The 24,083-nt window shown below is 40.4% G+C and overlaps 1 protein-coding gene across 1 annotated transcript in view; it reads right to left on the bottom strand.

Moving 5' to 3' along the window:
• LOC106591811 (mucin-2) overlaps window positions 1–23,505 on the bottom strand; it is a 36,407-nt gene extending 12,902 nt beyond the window's left edge. The window contains exons 1-27 of the mRNA XM_045706200.1: window positions 23,341–23,505; window positions 22,602–22,875; window positions 21,943–22,057; window positions 21,574–21,664; window positions 21,005–21,144; window positions 20,124–20,340; window positions 19,781–19,906; window positions 18,951–19,065; window positions 18,388–18,538; window positions 18,151–18,264; window positions 16,121–16,187; window positions 11,886–12,023; window positions 11,528–11,692; window positions 11,239–11,333; window positions 10,870–10,996; window positions 8,557–8,812; window positions 5,616–5,671; window positions 5,286–5,377; window positions 5,051–5,202; window positions 4,663–4,801; window positions 4,362–4,472; window positions 3,513–3,692; window positions 3,112–3,351; window positions 2,677–2,833; window positions 2,162–2,290; window positions 685–2,002; window positions 73–243 (exon numbers count right to left, since the gene is read on the bottom strand). Coding sequence (XP_045562156.1) covers window positions 73–243; window positions 685–2,002; window positions 2,162–2,290; window positions 2,677–2,833; window positions 3,112–3,351; window positions 3,513–3,692; window positions 4,362–4,472; window positions 4,663–4,801; window positions 5,051–5,202; window positions 5,286–5,377; window positions 5,616–5,671; window positions 8,557–8,812; window positions 10,870–10,996; window positions 11,239–11,333; window positions 11,528–11,692; window positions 11,886–12,023; window positions 16,121–16,187; window positions 18,151–18,264; window positions 18,388–18,538; window positions 18,951–19,065; window positions 19,781–19,906; window positions 20,124–20,340; window positions 21,005–21,144; window positions 21,574–21,664; window positions 21,943–22,057; window positions 22,602–22,875; window positions 23,341–23,416 — 5,012 coding nt within the window. The 5' untranslated portion in view covers window positions 23,417–23,505. The remainder of the gene's footprint in view (window positions 1–72; window positions 244–684; window positions 2,003–2,161; window positions 2,291–2,676; window positions 2,834–3,111; window positions 3,352–3,512; window positions 3,693–4,361; window positions 4,473–4,662; window positions 4,802–5,050; window positions 5,203–5,285; window positions 5,378–5,615; window positions 5,672–8,556; window positions 8,813–10,869; window positions 10,997–11,238; window positions 11,334–11,527; window positions 11,693–11,885; window positions 12,024–16,120; window positions 16,188–18,150; window positions 18,265–18,387; window positions 18,539–18,950; window positions 19,066–19,780; window positions 19,907–20,123; window positions 20,341–21,004; window positions 21,145–21,573; window positions 21,665–21,942; window positions 22,058–22,601; window positions 22,876–23,340) is intronic.
• Window positions 23,506–24,083: the final 578 nt, after the last annotated feature.

Genomic DNA, 24,083 nt, shown 5'->3' with positions numbered 1-24,083 from the left:
GTTGTTGGTATTTGTGTTGTTGTTGGTGGTGGTGTTGGTGTGGTTGTTGTTGGTAGTATTGGTGTGGTTGATGTTGGCATTGGTGTGGTGGTTGTTGTTGTTGGTGGTGTTGGTGGTGTTGGTGTGGTTGTTGTTGGTGGTATTGGTGTGGTTGATGTTGGCATTGGTGTGGTGGTTGTTGTTGGTGGTGGTGTTGGTGTTGTTGTTGGTGGTGGTATTGGTGTTGTTGTTGTTGGTGGTATTGGTGTGGTTGTTGTTGGTATTGGTGTTGTTGTTGTTGTTGGTATTTGTGTTGTTGTTGTTGGTATTGGTGTTGTTGTTGGTATTGGTGTGGTTGTTGTTGGTGGTATTGGTGTGGTTGTTGTTGGCATTGGTGTGGTTGTTGTTGTTGTTGGTGGTGTTGGCTTTGGTGTTGTTGTTGTTGGTGGTATTGGTGTGGTTGTTGTTGGTGGTATTGGTGTTGTAGTTGTTGGTGTTGTTGGTGTTGTAGTTGTTGTTGGTGTTGGTGTTGTTGTTGGTGGTATTGGTGTTGTTGTTGTTGGAGGTATTGGTGTGGTTGTTGTTGGTATTGGTGTTGTTGTTGTTGTTGTTGGTATTTGTGTTGTTGTTGTTGGTGGTATTGGTGTTGTTGTTGGTATTGGTGTGGTTGTTGTTGGTGGAATTGGTGTAGTTGTTGTTGTTGGTATTGGTGTTGTTGTTGGTGGCATTGGTGTGGTTGTTGTTGGTGGTTTTGGGGTGGTAGATGTTGGTGGTATTGGTGTTGTTGTTGGTATTGTTGTGGTTGTTGTTGTTGGTATTGGTGTTGTTGTTGGTGGTATTGGTGTGGTTGTTGTTGGTATTGGTGTTGTTGTTGTTGTTGTTGTTGGTATTTGTGTTGTTGTTGTTGGTGGTATTGGTGTTGTTGTTGGTGGTATTGGTGTGGTTGTTGTTGGCATTGGTGTGGTTGTTGTTGTTGTTGGTGGTGTTGGCTTTGGTGTTGTTGTTGTTGGTGGTATTGGTGTAGTTGTTGTTGTTGGTATTGGTGTGGTTGTTGTTGGTGGTAATGTTGTTGTTGTTGGTGGTTTTGAGGTGGTAGATGTTGGTGGTAATGGTGTGGTTGTTGGTGGTGGTGTTGCTGTTGTTGTTGGTTTTGGTGATGTTGTTGATAAACATTCAACGCAACAGAGGACTCTAATCTTATAGTTCTTGCACTTATATGGTCTCTGAGTCTGTTTATTTTCTTCACATATTAAACCGAAGTCAACATCGCACTCCACAACTTGTCCTGTCGAAGCTACATAGTCCTCTAAGCTCATATCAGGGTAGTCTGTAGCTACACATTCAATATCCTGTGGATCTTCACACACTTCTTTTCCACTCTGTGTGATATTCCAATACGTTTCCCAGTCACTCTTGTCTTTATCATCATCTTCATCATACCATTCTGACCACTCACAGGTAGGAATACAAGGAGTAGTTGTTGGCTCTGTTGTCTGGGGGGTAGTTGTTGGTGGTATTGGTGTTGTAGTTGTTGGTGGTATTGGTGTTGTTGGTGTTGGTGTTGTTGTTGGTGTTGTTGTTGTTGGCATTGGTGTTGTTGTTGTTGATATTGGTGTTGTTGTTGTTGGTGGGGGTGTTGTTGTTGTTGGTGGGGGTGTTGTTGTTGTTGGTATTGGTGTGGTCGTTGTTGGTGGTATTGGTGTTGTTGTTGTTGGTGGCATTGGTGTTGTTGTTTGTGGTGTTGTTGTTGTTGGTGGTGTTGGTGTGGTTGTTGTTGGCATTGGTGTGGTTGTTGTTGTTTGTGGTGTTGGTGTTGTTGGTGGTGGTATTGGTGTGGTTGTTGGTGGTGTTGTTGTTGGTTGTATTGGTGTTGTTGTTGGAGGTTCTGTTGTCAGCGTGGTAGTTGTTGGTGTCCATGGTGTTGTTGATGGTGGTAGTGTTGTTGTTTTATTACATTCCTCAACACACTCCCCGGTCTCTTCATCAAATATAGGTCTTTCTGGAGGGCATTGTGGGTAACAACCTATAAAGAAGACAGTGTGATTTAGTTGTTTTGATTTAGTTATTACATTTAATAAAGTTGAGGTCAAAAAACATATTAATACTTTGTTAATAAGGGCATGTGCATATGGAACAAACATACAGGCTGATGCCAATCAAATCAAACAGCATGCTGCCTCACCTTCCAGATTTGGAAGAGAGTTGTTACAGGTCATACTTGGATTCAGACAGGTCTTGTAGCAAGGTGTGTGGCAAGGGCTGTAATGCCATTCACATTCACCTGGATCGTTGTAGTAGTCACAGAACACAGCTACAAGAGGGAAAACGTACAGGTTCATACACTGAATACACATTGCATGCCCTCATCAAATGGCACCCTATTCCATATGAAGTGCATTACTTTTTATCAGAACCCTAGGTACCCTGGTCAAAAGTGATCCACTATAACGTTACACATTAAGATATCTGTTTAAACCAACAAGCTAAAATATACTTTAGATCCACGTCCTCACATTGTCTCCAAGTTTGGGTTCTTTCAACAACATCTTCATTTACTTAGCATTGTAAATTCTAATCAGTCAAATTACATCTGACATGTTAAATCATTTCAATGCCACGCCTGACAGTCAAACAGTGGAAGTGTGTGACCTTTGGAACACAAGCATAATGAACCCCAAAAAGATTTGTTGTACTTACGACAAATTTCTGGTGTTCTCCATGCAACACAGACTCCAGCTTCAGTGCAGGCCTGGGCGTAGGCTGCTACAGCTGTACAGAAACACTCACAGTCTCCACCAGTATCACAGGCACAGGAGTCTTTCACACAGTTCTCAAAGAACAGAGTAGGATCTACCTGTAAAACACATACAGAGAGAACACACAAGATGCACTAATACTGTATTGTTTTGTTTTGTTTGTTTCTTAGAGCATTTTTCAAAACACATATAACAACAGACATGTTCATGAATAAAATCATGGAGGATGACAAGAAAGTCAATGTTTTAAACGATTTGGGTGTATTTCTTGGTTCAGAAGTTTGACTGTCCACCAGTCTTTCAGTGTTCTGTCTGATACTTTCACTAGGTTTATAATTGTATGGTATATTCATAGCAATCCGCTGCAGCACTGTACCTTCTTGTGGCACGATTGGAAAGTCTTTCCTGTGATGATGCTGCACTGCATCTTAGCCCAGTTGTGACGGTTGGGTCTGGCTCCACATGGGTCGACGTTGCTTTCTGCGTCGGGACAAGTGCTTGACACTTTCCAGCTGTTAGCAAAATCCACAGGACTGCTGACTATCAGCTGACCTTGCGTGGTGAAGTCATCTCTGCCGTCTCCATTATAGTTCCCACACAGGCCGCACACTGCTCCCTATAGACACATAGAAACGATAAGGCATACACAGTGGAACTGTATCAAATCAATCACTGTTAGCAATACACAATGATGTCTGATGTCTTGTTCATCTATTTCAAGTCTGTTTCATCACAGGTTCTGCTCTCTATGTGTTAACTCTTCAACACTAAACATACACTATGCTGTGGCTCCAGGATGATGCGGACGGTAGTTTTGCGGTCCCACAGCACTGCGATCCCAATGTCTGACTCAACAATCAGGTACAGACCGACGGTCCTCACTCGGTACTGGATCTGAGAGCCCACTCCTAGGTCCACCACTTCATAGGTCTTCTTTGATAGTTTCAGCTCTGTTCTCTGTAAGGATAAGTATTTAGAACTTCCTGTTCACAGACAATTAGGGTTGAAAAATTCAGGTAACTTTCCCCAAAATCCCAGGTTTTCCAGAAAGGATTTCAAGGATTTCCTCCTTATTCCCTCGTAATTTCAGAAAAATTGCAATTATGATTTCTGGAAAAACAGGGAATTTGGGGAAAGTTACCGGAATTTTGCAAAACTATGACAGACAATACACTTTCTAAAGCTTTTTATGAAGAAAATAAATTGCTTGAATTTCGTACTGATTTTTGCAGTTAGTGGCTATTTGGAAGAACATTTTAATTGCAAAGTTTTACTTGCAATGATTGTGATGGTGATTTTACCTACATTAGTTGAATTCACTAATTGTACTGTCACTCTGAATAAGTCGCTCTGAATAAGAGCATTTGCTAAATAATGCAAAATTATGTATTTTTTGTATTTATGAATGTCAAATGATCTCACATTATGATCCAACTGGTATAGAAAGTAGAATGGCTCATTATAAAGCCTAGAGTGGAGTAAATGGAATGTTATCAAACACATCAAAACCAGTCATGCATTTGATGCCATTCAATTCATTCCATTCCTGACATTACTATGAGCCCATCCTTCCCATTGAAGGTGCCACCAGCCGCCTGTTCGAGTGTGTCTTTTGTCCAGTCTTACCCCCAGTTGAACCCTGACAGACTTGGAGCAAGTGGTGCCTGTGGTTCCACACGGTATGTTTTCTGTGATCACCATGAATTTGTCCTGGCCAGGCTGGTTCCCACATTTGTTCTTAAAGAGAGACAGAGGGAGAGAGTACTTTAGAGACCAAATGAGACTTTTGCAATTTAAATGATTAGTTGGTAATATAGAAGACAACAGCAGTACTATTATACAAACATATTTTTTTGTATAAAAACACATCACCACTTAATTTAAATAAATTGCAATGTATTGAGATGTCCTGATACGCATTGATTACCTGGACAGCCACATAGCCACATTTTCCTTGGAAGCCATACGTGCGCTCATCAAAGGTTTTGTAATGGCCACTGCCATAGATGCTACAGGTTCCTGGGCACTTCTTATCTGTGCAGTCCCATTTCCCACTCTTACAGGTGCTACATGTGTACAGTATGAGAGACACTAAGTCAAATATCCTCTTCAAAAACAATCATGATCACATTAGCTAGAAAGGATGAAGGAAGCCCTCATATTGTGTCATGAAATCTCATTCCATTTCATTTTAGTCTAGAATTTCTATTATTTATGGTACCATATCATATAGCGTGATATCATACCGCATAACCTTACACTGTATCGTTTTTGATCAGATAATAACATATAACCATAAAACCTCAATAACTCACCAAGTGTTACATCCGTTTGGGATCTGTTTTCCTGGGGCGTAGAGGAATCCATCATGGCTGCATGGGCATTCATGTTTTTTCACACACATACCTTTCCCATCCTCCCACAGACTCATGGGACACTTGCACCCAGACTCACACTCTGCGGAGAACTGTGGTCAAGAAGAGAGACGGAATTAAATAAAGAACACAACCCTTAGGTCAGGTACTAATGGAAGTCAACAAGTCAACTCACACAGTCCATGAAATCCGGGTTCCTACAGCTCCGTGAACACTGTACTCCCAGGTCATTGGAGCAGTTCAAGAACACCTTTGGCGACTGGCAGGCTGTAACAGAAGCAGTTTCATTATTTTTACACAATAAGTTGTCAAATTAGATTTGGGTTCAAATACTATCTTTCAAATACTTCTAGGGCCGTTTTAAAACAGATTAAGCCTAGTCCTGGACTCAAGTAATTGAAATTATCTCTCATATAGTATTTCAGCCCAAGTCTAGGTCAAATACTGTATACATCAAAGGGATAATGGGATATGAATAGCAAAGGGACACAGAAAGGCTACTTACTACTCTCTGAACGCATTTTCCAGGAACGGCAGTGAAGCTTCCCATTATTGCAGACACTAGAAGAACACACATGATATTAAGAGCTATTTTAATATTGTAATAACATTGCAGGATTGTGTACTTTTTATACTAGCAGGTAATATGACATATTTGCTGCTTTGAACATCAAACAAATGGGGAAAAGGATCCATATTTCGGTAATAGAACCAATTGGAAATATGCGTTGGAACTTAATGAGTTTGGATGTCAGTTCGGTTGTCATCTGAGACATTATGACTTTCCCAGGTACATAAACTGTACCTGGGAAAGTCCACACATTCTAGTTATCAAATTCACATGGAATTGTTGTGCCATTTAAATGTTTGATATTGAGATTGTTTGTTAGGAGATTAAATGTAATTTTAGCTTCCAAATGAGAGAATTGGGTTTTCATAAGGAAAGTGCCCTGCTTAATCAGTGGCCTGCCCCTGTGAAGAGACAGGGGTTATAAACGATGAAACACACCCTTCTCCCCTCGCCACTATATAAGACAATGACACAATGTAACCAGGGTTCCACTATGGAGGTCTGCAGCCTCTGCGTTAAAAGGACACACATGTCAAGTACAGAACTAAGCCAACCTCGGCGTGAGCTTTGGTGGCAAATGGTATGAACTTTGAACTTATTCACTACAGAAGTGATACTTCCTAGCCGTTGAGTTAGCAGCGGACGCTGTAGACGTGGGCTAGGAAAGGACGGACGACAGATCCAGTCTAACACACGACGAAGATACCACAACGTATCCAATTTACCACCAGAGACATTCTTCCGAGGACAGGAAGATCTCTGTTGGCCAACACGGCCAGCATCTACGACCAACCTACCGAAGCGCAGCTCAGAGTAAATATTTATTGCATTTCCCTTTTCCAAATGGGCGGTAATTTAGACTGCATACGATAATGTATTTACGATAGCATAGCTGCTGTTTCTTTTGTTCCTCAGTCTTCCCGCTCTTTCATTCAAGCCCAACCCCCTTTCTTTGTGTAACAAGCCGCCATGTCGGCTCCGTCCACCAGGGCCGTTTTCTGTATGACATAATTTGCATTCTGTGTACATGTAATTCTGTGTGATTCGTTTAGGTATTTGGTATATAAATAATTAAACCCAATTTTGTATTGCTGATTCAACTTGTTAGACAGGGTTCGTGAAGATAACCAAGAATTTACAACTTTCATTATGAGACTGAAAATAAGATGAGGATTAATATTGACGGCTATCGATGTGAAATATTACTACGTTTTTAAGAGTTTATTCGGAAGATAACAGCTCTATAAACACTCTTCCGTGGTGTCCCGACTTTCTAGTTAACCTCTCTAGGGTAGGGGGCAGTATTTTCACATCCGGATAAAAAATGTACCCGATTTAATCTGGTTATTACTACTGCCCAGAAACTAGAATATGCATATAATTGTTTGATTTGGATAGAAAACAGCCTAAAATTTCGAAAACTGTTTGAATGGTGTCTGTGATTATAACAGAACTCATATGGCAGGCAAAAACCTGAGAAGATTCTGTACAGGAAGTGCCCTCTCTGACCATTTCTTGGCCTTCTACACTCTCTTTATTGAAAACTGAGGATCTCTGCTGTAACGTGATACTTCCTACGGCTCCCATAGGCTCTCAGAAGGCGGCAGAATGTTGAATGATGATTTTGCAGCCCATGGCTGAAAAACAGTAGCGCATTTGGTAAGTGGTCGATCTGAGAACAATGAGACGGGCTCGCGCATGCACGTGAAGAGGCCATTTTCAACTTTGAGTCTTTGAACGAAAACAGGGTTTTCTTGTCGGAATATTATCGCTTTTTTACGAGAAAAATCGCATAAAAATTGATTTCAAACAGCGTTTGACATGCTTCGAAGTACGGTAATGGAATATTTAGAATTTTTTTGTCACGATACGCGTCCGCGCGTCACCCTTCGTCACCCTTCGGATAGTGTCTTGTACGCAAGAACAAAACATAGGATATTTGAACATAACTATGGATTATTTTGAACCAAAACAACATTTGTGGATGAAGTAGAAGTCCTGGGAGTGCATTCTGATGAAGAACAGCAAAGGTACTCCAATTTTTCTTATAGTAAATCTGAGTTTGGTGAGTGCCAAACTTGGTGGGTGTCAAAATAGCTAGCCCGTGATGGCGAGCTATCTACTCAGAATATTGCAAAATGTGCTTTTGCCGAAAAGCTATTTTAAAATCGGACATAGCGATTGCATAAAGGAGTTCTGTATCTATAATTCTTAAAATAATTGTTATGTTTTTTGTGAACGTTTATCGTGAGTAATTTAGTAAATTCGGTGGGTATGCTAGTTCTGAACGTCACATGCTTATGTCAAAAGCTGGTTTTTGATATAAATATGAACTTGATTGAACAAAACATGCATGTATTGTTTAACATAATGTCCTAGGAGTGTCATCTGATGAAGATCAAAGGTTAGTGCTGCATTTAGCTGTGGTTTTGGTTTTGGTGACATTATATGCTAGCTTGAAAAATGGGTGTCTGATTATTTCTGTCTGGGTACTCTGCTGACATAATCTAATGTTTTGCTTTCGTTGTAAAGCCTTTTTGAAATCGGACAGTGTGGTTAGATTAACGAGAGTCTTGTCTTTAAAATGGTGTAAAATAGTCATATGTTTGAGAAATTGAAGTAATAGCATTTCTAAGGTATTTGAATATCGCGCCATGGGATTCCACTGGCTGTTGAGTAGGTGGGACGATTTCGTCCCACATACCCTAGAGAGGTTAATTACATTTACATGATTAGCTAATCAGGAATATTAATTACAGAGAAAGGATTTTATAGGATTGCATGTCATATCACTTAATCCGGCATAGCCAAAGACACGACAGTAGTCAGTTAAATAGGTAGCTAGATACTTTATTACATGGAAACAGTCTCTTACCAGTGCTCCTCCTGAATGTTGATGGACTTCCCAGGCTTGATGTGGACCCCGTTGTGGAAGCAGGGGCATTTGTCCATGGGTACACAGGTGCCCCTGTCATCCATGTAGAGTCCGTCCGGGCAGGAGCAACCATCCACGGGGAGGAAGTCGTTGGTACAACCCTGCCGTTTGCTGGCCAGGGAGCTACAGGTCAGCTGACATCTCTGGAGCTGGTCAGAGTAGGTCTGAGACGCTGGGCAGTTACCAGTGTATTTGTCTGGTTGCAGGGAAATATGTAAAGTGTTGGATAAAGTTAAGATTGGCAGTGTTGGAAAACTTTACTAAAGGCTCTATTTTACTCCAGGAAGGAAGAGGATTAATTAAGTAAGTAAGTGTTGTTAACCTGTTAGGGCTAGGGGGCAGCATTGACACGGCTGGATAAAAAACATACCCGATTTAATCTGGTTACCACTCCTACTCAGTAACTAGAATATGCATATACTTATTACATATGGATAGAAAACACCCTAAATTTTCTAAAACTGTTTGAATGGTGTCTGTGAGTATAACAGAACTCAAATGGCAGGTCAAAACCTGAGAGATTCCTTTACAGGAAGTGGCCTGTCTGACCATTTGTTGAACTTCTTTTCCATCTCTATCATTTACTAAGGATCTCTGCTCTAACGTGACACTTCCCACGTCTTCCATAGGCTCTCAGAGCCCGGGAAAAAACAGAATGTCGTCATTCCAGCCCCAGGCTGAAACACATTATCGCCTTTCTCAAGTGGCCCATCAAGAGACACTAGCTTATGCGCGTGACCCCGACCGCCCCCGCCTTTGGGATTTTTTCCTCTGTTTGCCGAAAAGGAGATTCCCTGTCGGAATATTATCGCTTTTCTACGAGAAAAATTTCGTAAAAATTGATTTTAAACAGCGGTTGACATGCTTCGATGTACGGTAATGGAATACTTAGAATTTTATTGTCACGAATTGCGCCAAGCGCGTGACACTTCTTTACTATTTCGGATAGTGTCTGGAACGCACGAACAAAACGCCGCTATTCGGATATAACGATGGATTTTTTTGGACCAAACCAACATTTGTTATTGAAGTAGCTGTCCTGGGTGTGTATTCTGACGAAGACAACAAAAGGTAATGACATTTTTATAATAGTAAATATGATTATGGTGAGTGCTAAACTTGCCGGGTGTCTAAATAGCGAGCCCGTGATGCCTGGGCTATGTACTTAGAATATTGCAAAATGTGCTTTCACCAAAAAGCTATTTTAAAATCGGACATATCGAGTGCATAGAGGAGGTCTGTATCTATAATTCTTAAAATAATTGTTATGCTTTTTGTGAACGTTTATCGTGAGTAATTTAGTAAAATGTTAGCGAATTCCCCGGAAGTTTGGGGGGGTATGCTAGTTCTGAACGTCACATGCTAATGTAAAAAGCTGGTTTTTGATATAAATATGAACTTGATTGAACAAAACATGCATGTATTGTATAACATAATGTCCTAGGGTTGTCATCTGATGAAGATCATCAAAGGTGAGTGCTGCATTTAGCTGTCTTCTGGGTTTTGGTGACATTATATGCTGGCTTGAAAAATGGGTGTCTGATTATTTCTGGCTTGGTACTCTGCAGACATAATCTAATGTTTTGCTTTCGTTGTAAAGCCTTTTTGAAATCGGACAGTGTGGTTAGATTAACGAGAGTCTTATCTTTAAATGGCTGTAAAATAGTCATATGTTTGAGAAATTGAAGTAATAGGATTTTTAAGGTTTTGAAAATCGCGCCACAGGATAGCCGTGGCTGTTACGTAGGTGGGACGAATTCGTCCTGCCTAGCCTAGAGAGGTTAAAGTTGACATCAGATGAGATGAGAAGACACGGTACTTTATTTTTTAGCTCTGGTCAAGGTATTAATTTATTCCCCAAGAGGAAATGAAAAATGTGTTTGTCATACAAACTAGATGCCACAATAAAAACTTTTAGAAACATCCACAACCGGTCGACTGGTTACTGCAATTTCCCCTGAGTAGGGGAATTTGTCAGGGTTACCCCCTGTCTCCTCTACTTTTTGCAATGACAGTGGAATTCGTCAAGGTTGTCCCCTGTCTCCCCTACTTTTTGCAATGGCAGTGAAATTTCCCTGGGTTGTCCCCTGTCTCCCATACTTTTAGCAATGGCAGTAGAACCATTTGCAGAATGCGTATATTCTAATCAGAATATTAGTGAACCTTTCATTGGTAGCCAGGAGAGGCCTATAATGTCATCTCCTTTCACTAATATATGACAAGACATAAATATGAGAAGTGTAAATCACTTACCACACACGTTCTCTCTCCAGCCCGACAGGACCACTCCCTTGGTAGCACAGTCTCGCACATAGGACGAAAAGACGGCACACAGGCAGTCTTCACTCTTCTCACAGTTGCAGCTAGCGTACGTGCATCGCTGCAGAAAATATCAAGTTTAAGTAAATGTTCCATATGTAATAAATATATAACAAATCTCATTGGCCAGAGCTTTCGCATGACAAACAGTATTACAAACAGCATTAAAAACAGTAAGAAAGTTTAGGACAAATACGTACAAGTGTACATATACCACAAACCAGCCAAGATATAATTGTTAGCAATCCAAACCAGATGTAACTCAATGTAATGTTACAGTTCCAGTTATACAAAATGTATTACCTTGTAGTAAAGCTCGGGGTCCACCATGGCATGGCACTTGGCAAAAGTGCTGTCAGAACTTCTTAGCATGGAGCACCAATGTTTAGCATAGTTCTCTGAGTAAACAGGTGGTAAGAGTTCAAATATGTCTGATACTGTATAAACTGCTGCTTGCTGCATCGCTTTGGATCCAATGACATGATACTGCGGTTGTTGACGTAAACATTTATGAAATGCTTATGTTCTGCTTTTTATTGTGTCATGTAAGGGTTATCCTTCAATTAAAAAAGAGTTAGTGAAGAGGTCTTACCATTCTCCACACTGAGGGAGCAGGGGTCATCCAGCCTCTCCTCTCTGTCTTTGCAGGTAGGATTAGCCTTCCAGGAGTTCCCAAATGAAGAGGCTGTTCCCTCCACCATACCCTGAGGGGTCTTCATGTCATCAGACAGAACCTTGTTGAAGTTCCCACACAGACCTAGAAGAAATAGAAACAGAAATCAACACCATACAAACCTACACCAAACAGAAATCAACACCATATGAACCTACACCATACAGAAATGAACACCATATAAATCCATTTGCATAAAGTAGAACTTAAACTCCATATATAACTGATATCTGTTCACCTTCAGAGGTATATGCCTACAACTTGGGAGTTAACTTACCTTGTGTCTTGCTCTTGTAGCTCTCATCCAGGGTGACATAGACCTGCATGATAGGGACCAGCTGGATCTGAACCTGCAGCCCAAAGCTGGTCTGGAGCATTATGTGGAAGGATGACGGCTTGAACACACTGATGCCAGCTATGGGAAGAAAAACAAATAGACTAATGTCAGCTGGGAACAAGATTGAAAGAGCTCCTGCTGAGACTGAGGTAGTCCTAATATAGACACCATACGCTAATGTCAACTGGGAACAAGACTGAAAGAGCTCCTGCTGAGACTGAGGTTGTCCTAATATGGACACCGTACACTAATGTCAGCTGGGAACAGAAAGGAGGGGTGGGGGGGTGGGTGGGGTGGGGGATTACCAAAATTAAATATTATTCATTTTTTATTTAAAAAATGTCTATTTAATAACACTAAACATTACTGTACTTAATGCTGTGTAAATAACTTTGGAAGTATAGTGTAATAATACATAGAATTAGGTAGTTGATATTTATACAGGCGAATGTTTCATTCTATGTTTCATTATATGTTACTGGTTGCACTTTCAGAACATAGAAGGGTGTGCATAATCTTTATTATAAACTGGGTGGTTCGAGCCCTCAATGCTGATTGGCTGACAGATGTGTTATATCAGACCGTATGACAAAACATTTTATTTTTACTGCTCTAATTACGTTGGTAACCAGTTTATAATAGCAATAAAGCACATTGGGGGATTGTAGTATGTGACCAATGTACCATTGGTAAGAGGTGTTGTGTCGTGCCCAAGAACAGCCTTTAGCCATGCTATATTGGCCATATATCACACCCTCTCGGGCAATAATTGCTTAACTTGAGCGTCTCGTCCCGTAAGCGGGATCAACATCCAGCGAAAAACTCCTGGCGACATTAGCATAACGAAATTTAATATATATATTTTTTTCAAATATAGGACTGTCTCATATCGTTTTATAGATACACCTCTCCTGAATCGACCCACGTCGTCCGATTTCAAAAAGGTTTTACAGGAAAAGCAAAACGTTAGATTATGTTAGAGGAGTACATGGTAAAAGTAGCAACATAGCCATTTTCCGAACAACCACATGCATCACAAATAACCAAAAAACAGCTAAATGCAGCACTAACCTTTTACAATCTTCATCAGATGACACACCTAGGACATCATGTTACACAATGCATGCATTCTTTTGTTCAATAAAGTTCATATTTATATATAAAAACAGCATTTTACATCGGCGTCTGACGTTGACTAACTATTTTCCCTCAAATGCATCCCGGGAAACAGTGCTACAATTTACTGAATTACTATTCGAAAACATTTTTAAAATGTAATATTGTCATTCTAAGATTTATAGATGAATATCTCTTGAAAGCACCTGTCATACCAGATTTAAAAATAACTTTACTGGGTAATCACACTTTGCGATAAAAGGGGATGCGATACTCAGAAAATTAGCTAGTAATTCCAGCTCGGCGCCATCTTGGAACAATCGCATATCACATCTAATCTTGTATAATATTGTCAATAATCCCTTACCTTTAGTTGTCTTCATCAGAAAGCACTTCCAGGAATCCCAGGTCCACAACAAATAGATTTTCGTTCGAAAAAGTCCATCCTTTATGTTCCATTAGCTTGCTGTTGTTAGCGCGTCTGAAGGCTGTATCCAAATGCTCCGTCGGGCGCGGGACAGCGGTTTCGAAAAATAACATTTTTCCCCCATTTAGGTTCGTTCAAACATGTCAAACTTTGTATAACATACATCTTCAGGGCCTGTTTCAACAAGAGAGCCAATAAGATTCGAGGGAGACGATTGTATTGTGTTTCAAAACGTTTCGAAAGGAGGGGGTAGACAGGGCCGCCGGCGTCATAATGGTGATGGCCCTCCCCCTGTGACCAATTTCCACAGCGTCTCATTTATTCAGTTTTGACAGTAGAAGGCTCAAACCAATGTGTAAAGACTGGGGACATCTAGTGGAAGCAATAGAAAGTTCTCAATGAACCATAGCTCACGGCGTGATTAATAGGGAAAGATGTGAAGTTGAGTCCACAATTCAGAATTCCAGTAGGCCGTTGAAAATGGGCACGAATTTTTTTCAAAATGCGCTGTGGCGCCCCCTATCCTAGGGTAACGTCAAGAGGTTAATAACTTCTGTGGGATCAGTGTCCCTTGGGACGTTTGAGTTAACGTAGGCTAATGCGACTAGCATTAGGTTGTAAGTATCAAGAACATTTACCAGGACATAAGACATATCTGATATTGGCAAAAAGCTTAAATTCTTGTTAATCTAACTGCATTGTGCAATTTACAGTAGCTATTACAGTGAAAGAATACCATGCTATTGTTTGAGGAGAGTGCACAATTTTGAACATGAAAAGTTATTAATAAAGAAATTTGGCAGATTTAGGCAGTCTTGATACAACATTTCAACAGAAATGCAATGGTTCATTGGATCAGTCTAAAACTTTGAACATACACTGCTGCCATCTAGTGGCCAAAATCTAAATTGCACCTGAGGGCTGGAATAATACATTATGCCCTTTCTCTTGCATTTCATAGATGGAACAATAAAATACAATAGGACAGTTGTTTTTTTCTTTGTATTATCTTTTACCAGATCTATTGTGTTATATTCTCCTACATTCCTTTCACATTTCCACAAACTTCAAAGTGTTTCCTTTCAAATGGCACCAAGAATATGCATATCCTTGCTTCAGGGCCTGAGCTACAGGCAGTTAGATTTGGGTATGACATTTTAGGCGTAATCACCTTAACCTGTTGGGGATAGGGGGCAGTATTTGCATGGCTGGATAAAAAACGTACCCGATTTAATCTGGTTACTACTCCTGCCCAGTAACTAGAATATGCATATAATTATTGGCTTTGGATAGAAAACACCCTAAAGTTTCTAAAACTGTTTGAATGGTGTCTGTGAGTATAACAGAACTCCTATGGCAGGCCAAAACCTGAGAAGATTTCAAGCAGGAAGTGGCCTGTCTGAGAAGTAGTGTTTGATCTTGGCTCTTTTTATTGAAGACTCAGGATCTGTGCAATAACGTGACACTTCCTACGTCGTCCATAGGGTCTCAGAGCCCGGGAAAACGTTGAACGATATCGAGGCAGGCTCTGGCTGAAACACTTTATCGCTTTTGGCAAGTGGCCACTCAGAGTACTATGGCCTTAGGTGCGTGCCCGCTTCGACCGAATGGTTTCTTTTCCTTTGTCTGTTTATCTAAACGCAGATTCCCGGTCGGAATATTATCTCTTTTTTTATGAGAAAAATTGCATAAAAATTGATTTTAAACAGCGGTTGACCTGCTTCGAAGTACGGTAATGGAATATTTAGAATTCTTTTGTCACGAATTGCGCCATGCTCGTCACCCTTATTTAGCCTTTAGGATAGTGTCTAGAACGCACGAACAAAACGCCGCTGTTTGGATATAACGATGGATTATTTTGGACCAAACCAACATTTGTTATTGAAGTAGAAGTCCTGGGAGTGCATTCTGACGAAGACAACAAAGGTAAGAACATTTTTCTTATAGTAAATCTGACTTTGATGAGTGCTAAACCTGCTGGGTGTCTAAATAGCTAGCCCTGTGATGCCGGGCTATCTACTGAGAATATTGCAAAATGTGCTTTCACCGAAAAGCTATTTTAAAATCGGACATATCGAGTGCATAGAGGAGTTCTGTATCTATAAATCTTTAAATAATTGTTATGCTTTTTGTGAACGTTTATCGTGAGTAATTTAGTAAATTCACCGGCAGTGTTCGGTGGGAATGCTAGTCACATGCTAGTCACATGCTAATGTAAAAAGCTGGTTTTTGACATAAATATGAACTTGATTGAACAAAACATGCATGTACTGTATAACATAATGTCCTAGGGTTGTCATCTGATGAAGATCATCAAAGGTTAGTGCTACATTTAGCTGTGGTTTGGGTTTATGTGACATTATATGCTAGCTTGAAAAATGGGTGTCTGATTATTTCTGGCTCGGTACTCTGCTGACATAATCTAATGTTTTGCTTTCGTTGTAAAGCCTTTTTGAAATCGGACAGTGTGGTTAGATTAACGAGAGTCTTATCTTTAAAATGGTGTAAAATAGTCATATTTTTGAAAAATTGAAGTAATAGCATATCTAAGGATTTGAATAACGCGCCACAGGATTCAACTGGCTGTTGAGTAGCCCAGAGAGGTTAAGAGGTTAATTATTCCATTTCCCACCTGTATTGTAAGGCAGAGTGATCTGTGCATTGTGGCTGACTTTCCCATCGGCGGTAATCACCAAAGCCTGGAAAAGAAAACAATAGCCATGATCAACTAATCCTATTCAACACAAGACTAGATGTGCAGTATATACATTTTACATACATATAAGTACTTATCCAGTCAGATCCAAAATGATTGGCACCCCTATTTTCATTATTTTTCAATACCTCACCCTGCGAGGATAACAATACTGAGCCTTTCTCTAGAAGATTTTAGGAGATTGGAGAACACATTGGGAAGGATCTTAGACCATTCCTCAATACAGACCAGTGGAAGCATAACAGCCCCATAACATCAAAGATCCACCACCATATTATACAGCAGGTATCAGGCTCTGTTTTGCATATGATTCTTCTTTTTGACACCAAACCCACCACTGGTGTGCGTGGCCAAAGACCTTTATTTAATAGTATTTTTTGCTCATCTTTATCAAGGATGCCTTTTAATTTGGACCTGACTGTACATACATAGAGATGGTGTATAATATACATGTGTATATGCTTAACCTGTCTGGGCTAGGGGGCAGTAATTTCACGGCCGGAGAAAAAATTTACCCGATTTAAACTGGTTACTACTCTTGCCCAGAAATGAGAATATGCATATTATTAGTAGATTTGGATAGAAAATACTCTAAAGTTTCTAAAACTGTTTGAATGGTGTCTGTGAGTATAACAGAACTCATATGGCAGGCAAAAACCTGAGAAAATTTCAAGCAGGAAGTGGCCTGTCTGACAATTTGTAGTCCTTCTGTTGCATCTCTATCGAAATTACAGTATCTGTGCTGTTACGTGACACTTTCTAAGGCTTCCATTGGCTCTCTAAAGCCTTCAGAAACCGGATTGATGCGTCTCCTGTCTCTGGGCAGATAACAGCAGCAGAGTTTGTCAGTGGACTGCCTGGTGACAGAGAGACTGGAGATGTGTGTCCATGAGACCTCGCAATTTTTTTCTTTCCCTCTTTGAATGAATACAACGTTGTCCTGTTGGAATATTATCGCTATTTTACGAGAAAAATAGCATCGAAATTGATTTTAAACAGCGTTTGACATGCTTCTAAGTATGGTAAAGGAACATTTAGATATTTTTTGTCACGAAATGCGCTCGCATTTGGAAAGTGACCTGAACGCACGATCAAAACGGAGGTATTTGGATATAACTATGGATTATTTGGAACCAAAACAACAGTTGTTTATGAAGTAGAAGTCCTGGGAGTGCATTCTGACGAAGAACAGCAAAGGTAATCCAATTTTTCTAATAGTAATTCTGAGTTTAGTGAGCCCGAAGTTGACGGATGTCTGAATAGCTAGCCTGTGATGGCCGAGCTATGTACTCAGAATATTGCAAAATGTGCTTTCGCCGAAAAGCTATTTTAAAATCTGACACCGCGATTGCATAAAGGAGTTCTGTATCTATAATTCTTAAAATAATTGTGTATGTATTTTGTCAACGTTTATCATGAGTAATTTAGTAAATTCACCGGAAGTTTTCGGTGGGTATGCTAGTTCTGAACATCACATGCTAATGTAAAAAGCTGTTTTTTGATATAAATATGAACTTGATTGAACAAAACATGCATGTATTGTATAACATAATGTCCTAGGAGTGTCATCTGATGAACATCATCAAAGGTTAGTGCTGCATTTAGCTGTGGTTTGGGTTTTTGTGACATATATGCTTGCTTTGAAAATGGCTGTGTGATTGTTTTTGGCTTTGCACTCTCCTAACATAATCTAATGTTTTGCTTTTGCTGTAAAGCCTTTTTGAAATCGGACAATGTGGTTAGATTAATGAGAGTCTTATCTTTCAAATAGTGTAAAATAGTCATATGTTTGAGAAATTGAAGTTATAGCATTTTTTAGGTATTTGTATTTCGCGCCACCCCATTCCACTGGCTGTTGAATAGAGTGGGACGCTAACGTCCCACCTAGTCCATAGAGGTTAAGTGTATATGTCAAATCTCGATCTTTTAATGAAGGTAATACTCACGTTGTTTCTATCATTGTTTAGCAAAACCACAACACTCTTGAGGCAAGTGTCAAACTTCTGTCTTATACAGGGAACCAGCTGGACCAGCACAGTGAACTTTGGACTGGCTTCATCCTGAAACAGAGAAGGGAAACAAAAAACAAAAAACTTGATGAGAAAACGTTGTGACATATAAAATGCCATCCACTTATCATCTAGATTGTCTCTTCATAAAAGTATAGTGGAATTGTCAGTTACCTTGCTTTCCACCTTGGCTAAGGGGTAGTAGCAGTCCCCATGGAAGGTGTATGCTTTTCCATCGAAGGTCGTCACGTGTGAACCCTCCTCAACTGCACATGTAGCAGGGCTGGGAAGACTTTTACAGGACCACTGACCATGGTGACAGACACTGAATCACAGACACAGAACAAATTATGAAGTCATTTACAGGACCACTGACCATGGTGACAGACACTGAATCACAGACACAGAACAAATGATGAAGTAATTTACAGGACCACTGACCATGGTGACAGACACTGAATCACAGACACAGAACAAATGATGAAGTAATTTACAGGACCACTGACCATGGTGACAGACACTGAATCACAGACACAGAATAAATGATGAAGTCATTTACAGGACCACTGACCATGGTTACCGACACTGAATCACAGACACAGAACAAATGATGAAGTCATTTACAGGATAAACCAGATACATGAACCCTCTATTACGACTTCTGTCTTAACTTAACTTGTTATTTTAACTGTACAGTGCTTTACATTGAGCACTTCAAGTCTAAACATTTGACTCACCATTCCTCACGGTCCTGTCTGAATACTTCTCCAGAGTTGTAAACTTTGTCATGTTTGCACTGACACTGGTCCTGAGTGATACACCCCCGCTTTGAGATGTCATCAAACACAGTCCCTACAGAGTGGTGGAAACATAAAACATGTCATGAACGTCACCACCGTCCCTACAGAGTGGTGAAAACATACAACATGTCATGAACGTCACCACAGTCCCTACAGAGTGGTGAAAACATACAACATGAACGTCACCACAGTCCCTACAGAGTGGTGAAAACATACAACATGAACGTCACCACAGTCCCTACAGAGTGGTGAAAACATACAACATGTCATGAACGTCACCACAGTCCCTACAGAGTGGTGAAAACATACAACATGTCATGAACGTCACTACAGTCCCTACAGAGTGGTGAAAACATACAACATGTCATGAACGTCACCACAGTCACTACAGAGTGGGGAAAACATACAACATGTCATGAACGTCACCACAGTCCCTACAGAGTGGTGGAAACATACAACATGTCATGAACATCACCACAGTCCCTACAGAGTGGTGAAAACATACAACATGTCATGAACATCACCACAGTCCCTACAGAGCGGTGAAAACATACAACATGAACGTCACAGAATGAGATACAGTGAGTTAGTCTAATGCTATTTGTGGTATAATGGAAATAACTGTAAAATAAAGAAATCTGTACAAATACACTTTATAAATTATATTTATTATTACTAAATGTAATTCAAATGTGTATTATGACTAAATATATAACATCATCACTGTTATACTGATACATTGAGGTGTGTTCTGGTTAAAGGCTGACCGTGAGGGCAAAAGCAGCCGTCCATCAGGTGTTCTTCACACAGTGAGCTGGTGTCTGAGTGGGTACAGGTATCCATGCAGGGAGAGCCACTCTCCAGATACACCATGTTGAACGGACACTGCTTGTCTAAGAAAACAAAGAAAGTTAATTATAGTGCATTTTATTATTATATGTAAATATGTAAATATATATTTATTTGTTTTTTAAAACATTTGTGTGATCTGAAGCTGACTATGGAAAATAAAGAGTTATTTTTTGCATGTGACTTTTTGATCTACAACTCTACTGTAATCCAAGAAATGTTTTCCTGAACACCCAGACAGTAATTGAGATGTCCCATTACCACAGAAGGCTGTTGTTCTCCAGTGGGGTGGCTGTCCCCCAGCATGGGAGCACTGTCTGGAGTACTCTGCCAGGGTGCTGCAGACACAGAAGCTGTCAGAAGTGTTGCTGCATCCACACAGGTCCTGAATACAGGCCTGGATGTAGGGCTCAGGGTTCACAACCGCACCACAGGAGCTCCACAACGGCGAGCGTAGGAGCTGGTCACACTGGGCATGCTGAGGAGGAGGAGGAGGAAGAGGTGGATGAGGAGAAGGTATAGGTGAATGAGGAGGGAGAGGAGGAGGACGTGTAGGAGGGAGAGGAGGAGGAGGTGGAAGAGGAGGGAGAGGAGGAGGAGATGGTGGAGGGAGAAGAGGAGGAAGTGGAGGGAGAGAAGGAGGAGGGGGAGGACGTGGTGGTGTGAGAAGAGGAGGAAGTGGAGGGAGAGAAGGAGGAGGAGAGGAGGAGGTGGAGTGGGAGAGGAGGAAGAGAAAGAGGAGGATTTAGAGGTGGAGGTGGAGGAGTGGGAGAGGAGGAGGGGGAGGAGGTGGTGGTGTGAGAAAAGGAGGAGGTGGAGGGAGAGAAGGAGTGGGAGAGGAAGGGGAGGAGGAGGAGGTACAGGTGGAAAGGAGGTAGAGGGAGAAGAGGAGTGAGAGAGAAGTAGTGGGAGAGGAGGAGGCAGAGGAGGAGGAGGATGAAGAGAGGACGAGGAAGAGGTTAAAGAGGAAGAGGGGGAAGAGAAGGAGGAGGAGGTTGTTAGTTGCAATACGAATAATATTATACCATATTTTAACTTAATTCATTCCATGTAGCAGTCAAATAAATCAATAGAATGAAGTGAAGTACATGGAAATACTGTAGTCTATTTGTCAGGCTGAACAGACATGAGGTTGAACTTACAAACTCCTTGCACGTGTCCTCTTTAGGCTGAACGTCTGCAGGTTCATCTTCCTCTTCCTCTTCATAGGGGTCTTCACAATCCTCGTTGGGCCTGTGGACCTTCTGCCTGTTTCCAAACTCAATGGGGCTCACTTTACGACCTGCACGGAAATAAAATGATGTCATCCTTCATCAATAAGTGATTAGAAACGCTTATAAATGTGTATAAATGTATATTAATGAACTTACAACCTGTGTGAAATTACAACGATGTTACTTGATGTAAGAATATATAACAGTCACTTAGAATATATAAATAAATAGCATGTTAATAATAACAACTAAATTAGTCATTATAAATATTTAGATAAATGCTTAGAAATTCGTTATAAGTGACTATTCATGTTATAACTGATAATATTAGCCACTTGGAATATATTGATTACACTTAACACCCTAAAACGTTACAGGAATAAGTCATTATAAATACTTGTCAATATTTATATACATGATTACAAGTGTGTTATAAATGACTATACATGTTTTAATGCTCGTGAATCGTAATGCTAATTATTCTTATAAATGCTCACCATTATGAATAAACTCATTGTGGACTGGAAGGCCATTAAAGTCTCCACAGAGACCACAGGTACGGTTGGTATACTCCGTGTCCAGCTCCACCTAACGCAAACAGTGATGGGTCAACTATTTTTCAAGGTAGACTCAGAGAGATGCTGTTGCCACGAGCAGCAGAGCAGATATTGAGATGAGACCCAAGACTTTGCTCTCACACAGTCACACACGGTATCTGTGCATGTGCACGGGTTTGTTTTACTCTGTTCACTGTTTAATGACAGCAGTCAATTTCAGTGAACGTATTGATTCTTACAAAGCAAATAAATAAATACACTTCTGTATGCATTCTTCTAAGTAATGTCTTGATTCTTATAAAAGCTTACCATGACGGCATCTTCTCCATTCCACATGACAACCAGGCCAACCTTGGAGTAGAGTTTGGTGTAAACTGCATTCCTCTCCAGTTGGACTCCTCCATTGTAGTACGGCAGAGTTACACTGGGAATAAAGATGAAGAACATTATTAATAATAGAGATTACATAGAAATGTACCAATGTGTCAATTAACAACAAAGAGACACAAAATACAGTTAAATCCTTTGAATTCAAATTGGAAGCCTTGGAAATATGTCAGAGTACTTTCTGAGATGGGAATAGGTAACAGCATAATATAAATCCATTACTTTTTGCAGAGAGGAAATGTTTTATATAGATAGATAGATAGATAGATAGATAGATAGATAGATAGATAGATAGATAGATAGATAGATAGATAGATAGATAGATAGATAGATAGATAGATAGATAGATAGATAGATAGATAGATAGATAGATAGATAGATAGATAGATAGATAGATAGATAGATAGATAGATAGATAGATAGATAGATAGATAGATAGATAGATAGATAGATAGATAGATAGATAGATAGATAGATAGATAGATTTTTCCATGGCTCGCTTGAAAAAGGATGTCAATCTCAGTGTGACTTCCCTGATGAACTAGAGTACACATAACATAAAACATTTGTGGAAAACTTACATTTCTCCGTTGACCGCGACCTGAGTCTTGGTCAGGTGGAAGACAAGGTCGTTGATAGTGACCACTACGTGTTTGACCGTAGGGTTCCCCTCAGCCTCAGTAGCCTCGTTCCTCTTCAGGTGCACAGAGAACTCCTGGTAGGACTCAGAGTGGCAGTCGGAGGCCAGGTTGTATTCACACGTCCCTGGGAACTGGTACACGTCTCCATCGAAGGTCTTGAAGTGCTCTCTGCCCCAGGTGCTGCAGATGCTGTTCACATGGTTGGACTGGCGCGCTGAGGAGACGAAAACAGAAAAAGTTACCCACTTTAAATGTATGGAATCAGAAAGAGACACAAATAATAACTTTGCTGTAAATTGTAAATAATGCAGCATGTATTTCAAAATATCAAATTCTAGTGGATTGTGAATCAAGATATTATAGAATATGACACTCTTAGACAGACTGCACTCAGATTAGCTCCAACCAAAAATGTTCATAATAACAAAATGTGTCTGTTCTTGACTGATAGTTGACTCGAAATAGACAGAAACTTAATCTAACGCCATCTCAATATAGTATCTATTGTAAATCAAATGTTGGTCTTAACTGACTTGCCTAGTTAAAATAAGGTTAAATAAAATACAAAATCTAACTCCATCTCAATACAGTATCTATTTCTATGTTTGACTGTTTGTCTTTGTCTGCATAGATCAAAATAAATCACAGCTATTTCCAAAATGATCCTGTATCGTCTTACCTTTCTTGGCTTTCACCTGGATGGCGCTCGTTAGTGGCAGAGCGAGAACACACAACCACAGAGCTGTCCACCCCATAGTTAGTGTCCAGGTGAAGTGGGCTTCAGGTAAAAGTGTAGAGTGCTGCTTGACAGCCTCCTTTATAATGGCATTGTTTAATCTGTGTCTGTCAGTTCACACCCATCAGAAGGAGGATGTCAGACATCTTTATTGAGACATGGTAAACATGTCTATTGACAGGGCCAGATTACCGACTGGGCAATCAGATAACATAAGAACACGGCATAAGTCATTGCAAAATTTGAAGAATTGCAGGAAATTAGCAACATTTTCTCTTCGTTGCCAAGAGGAGTGGTTCTCTAAAATGTTATTGTACAGTGCCCCAGATTTGTGTTTATTCCAGCCCTGTCTAAGGAAATCCAACCACTTTCAGAAGTCCCATTTTTTGTTCCAAGTAGAATAACCATTTTAGGTTCCACATGGAACCCAAAAGGGTTCTACATGAAACCAAAAAGGGTTCTACATGGAACCAAAAAGGGTTCTACATGGAACCAAATAGGGTTCTCCTATGGGGACAGCCATAGGACTTCAAGGGAAAGGGGGATACCTAGTCATTCAAGTGAAATGTGTCTTCTGCATTTAACCCAACCCCTCTGAAACAGAGAGGTGCGGGGGGCTGCCATAACTGACATCCACATCTTTGGCGCCCAGGGAACTGCGGGTTAACCACCTTGCTCAGGGTCAG

This window comes from Salmo salar, chromosome ssa23, assembly GCF_905237065.1.
Source record: "Salmo salar chromosome ssa23, Ssal_v3.1, whole genome shotgun sequence".
NCBI lineage: Eukaryota > Metazoa > Chordata > Actinopteri > Salmoniformes > Salmonidae > Salmo > Salmo salar.
Note: the sequence above shows the minus strand (reverse complement) of the source record. Positions and strands in the feature narration are given on the sequence as shown.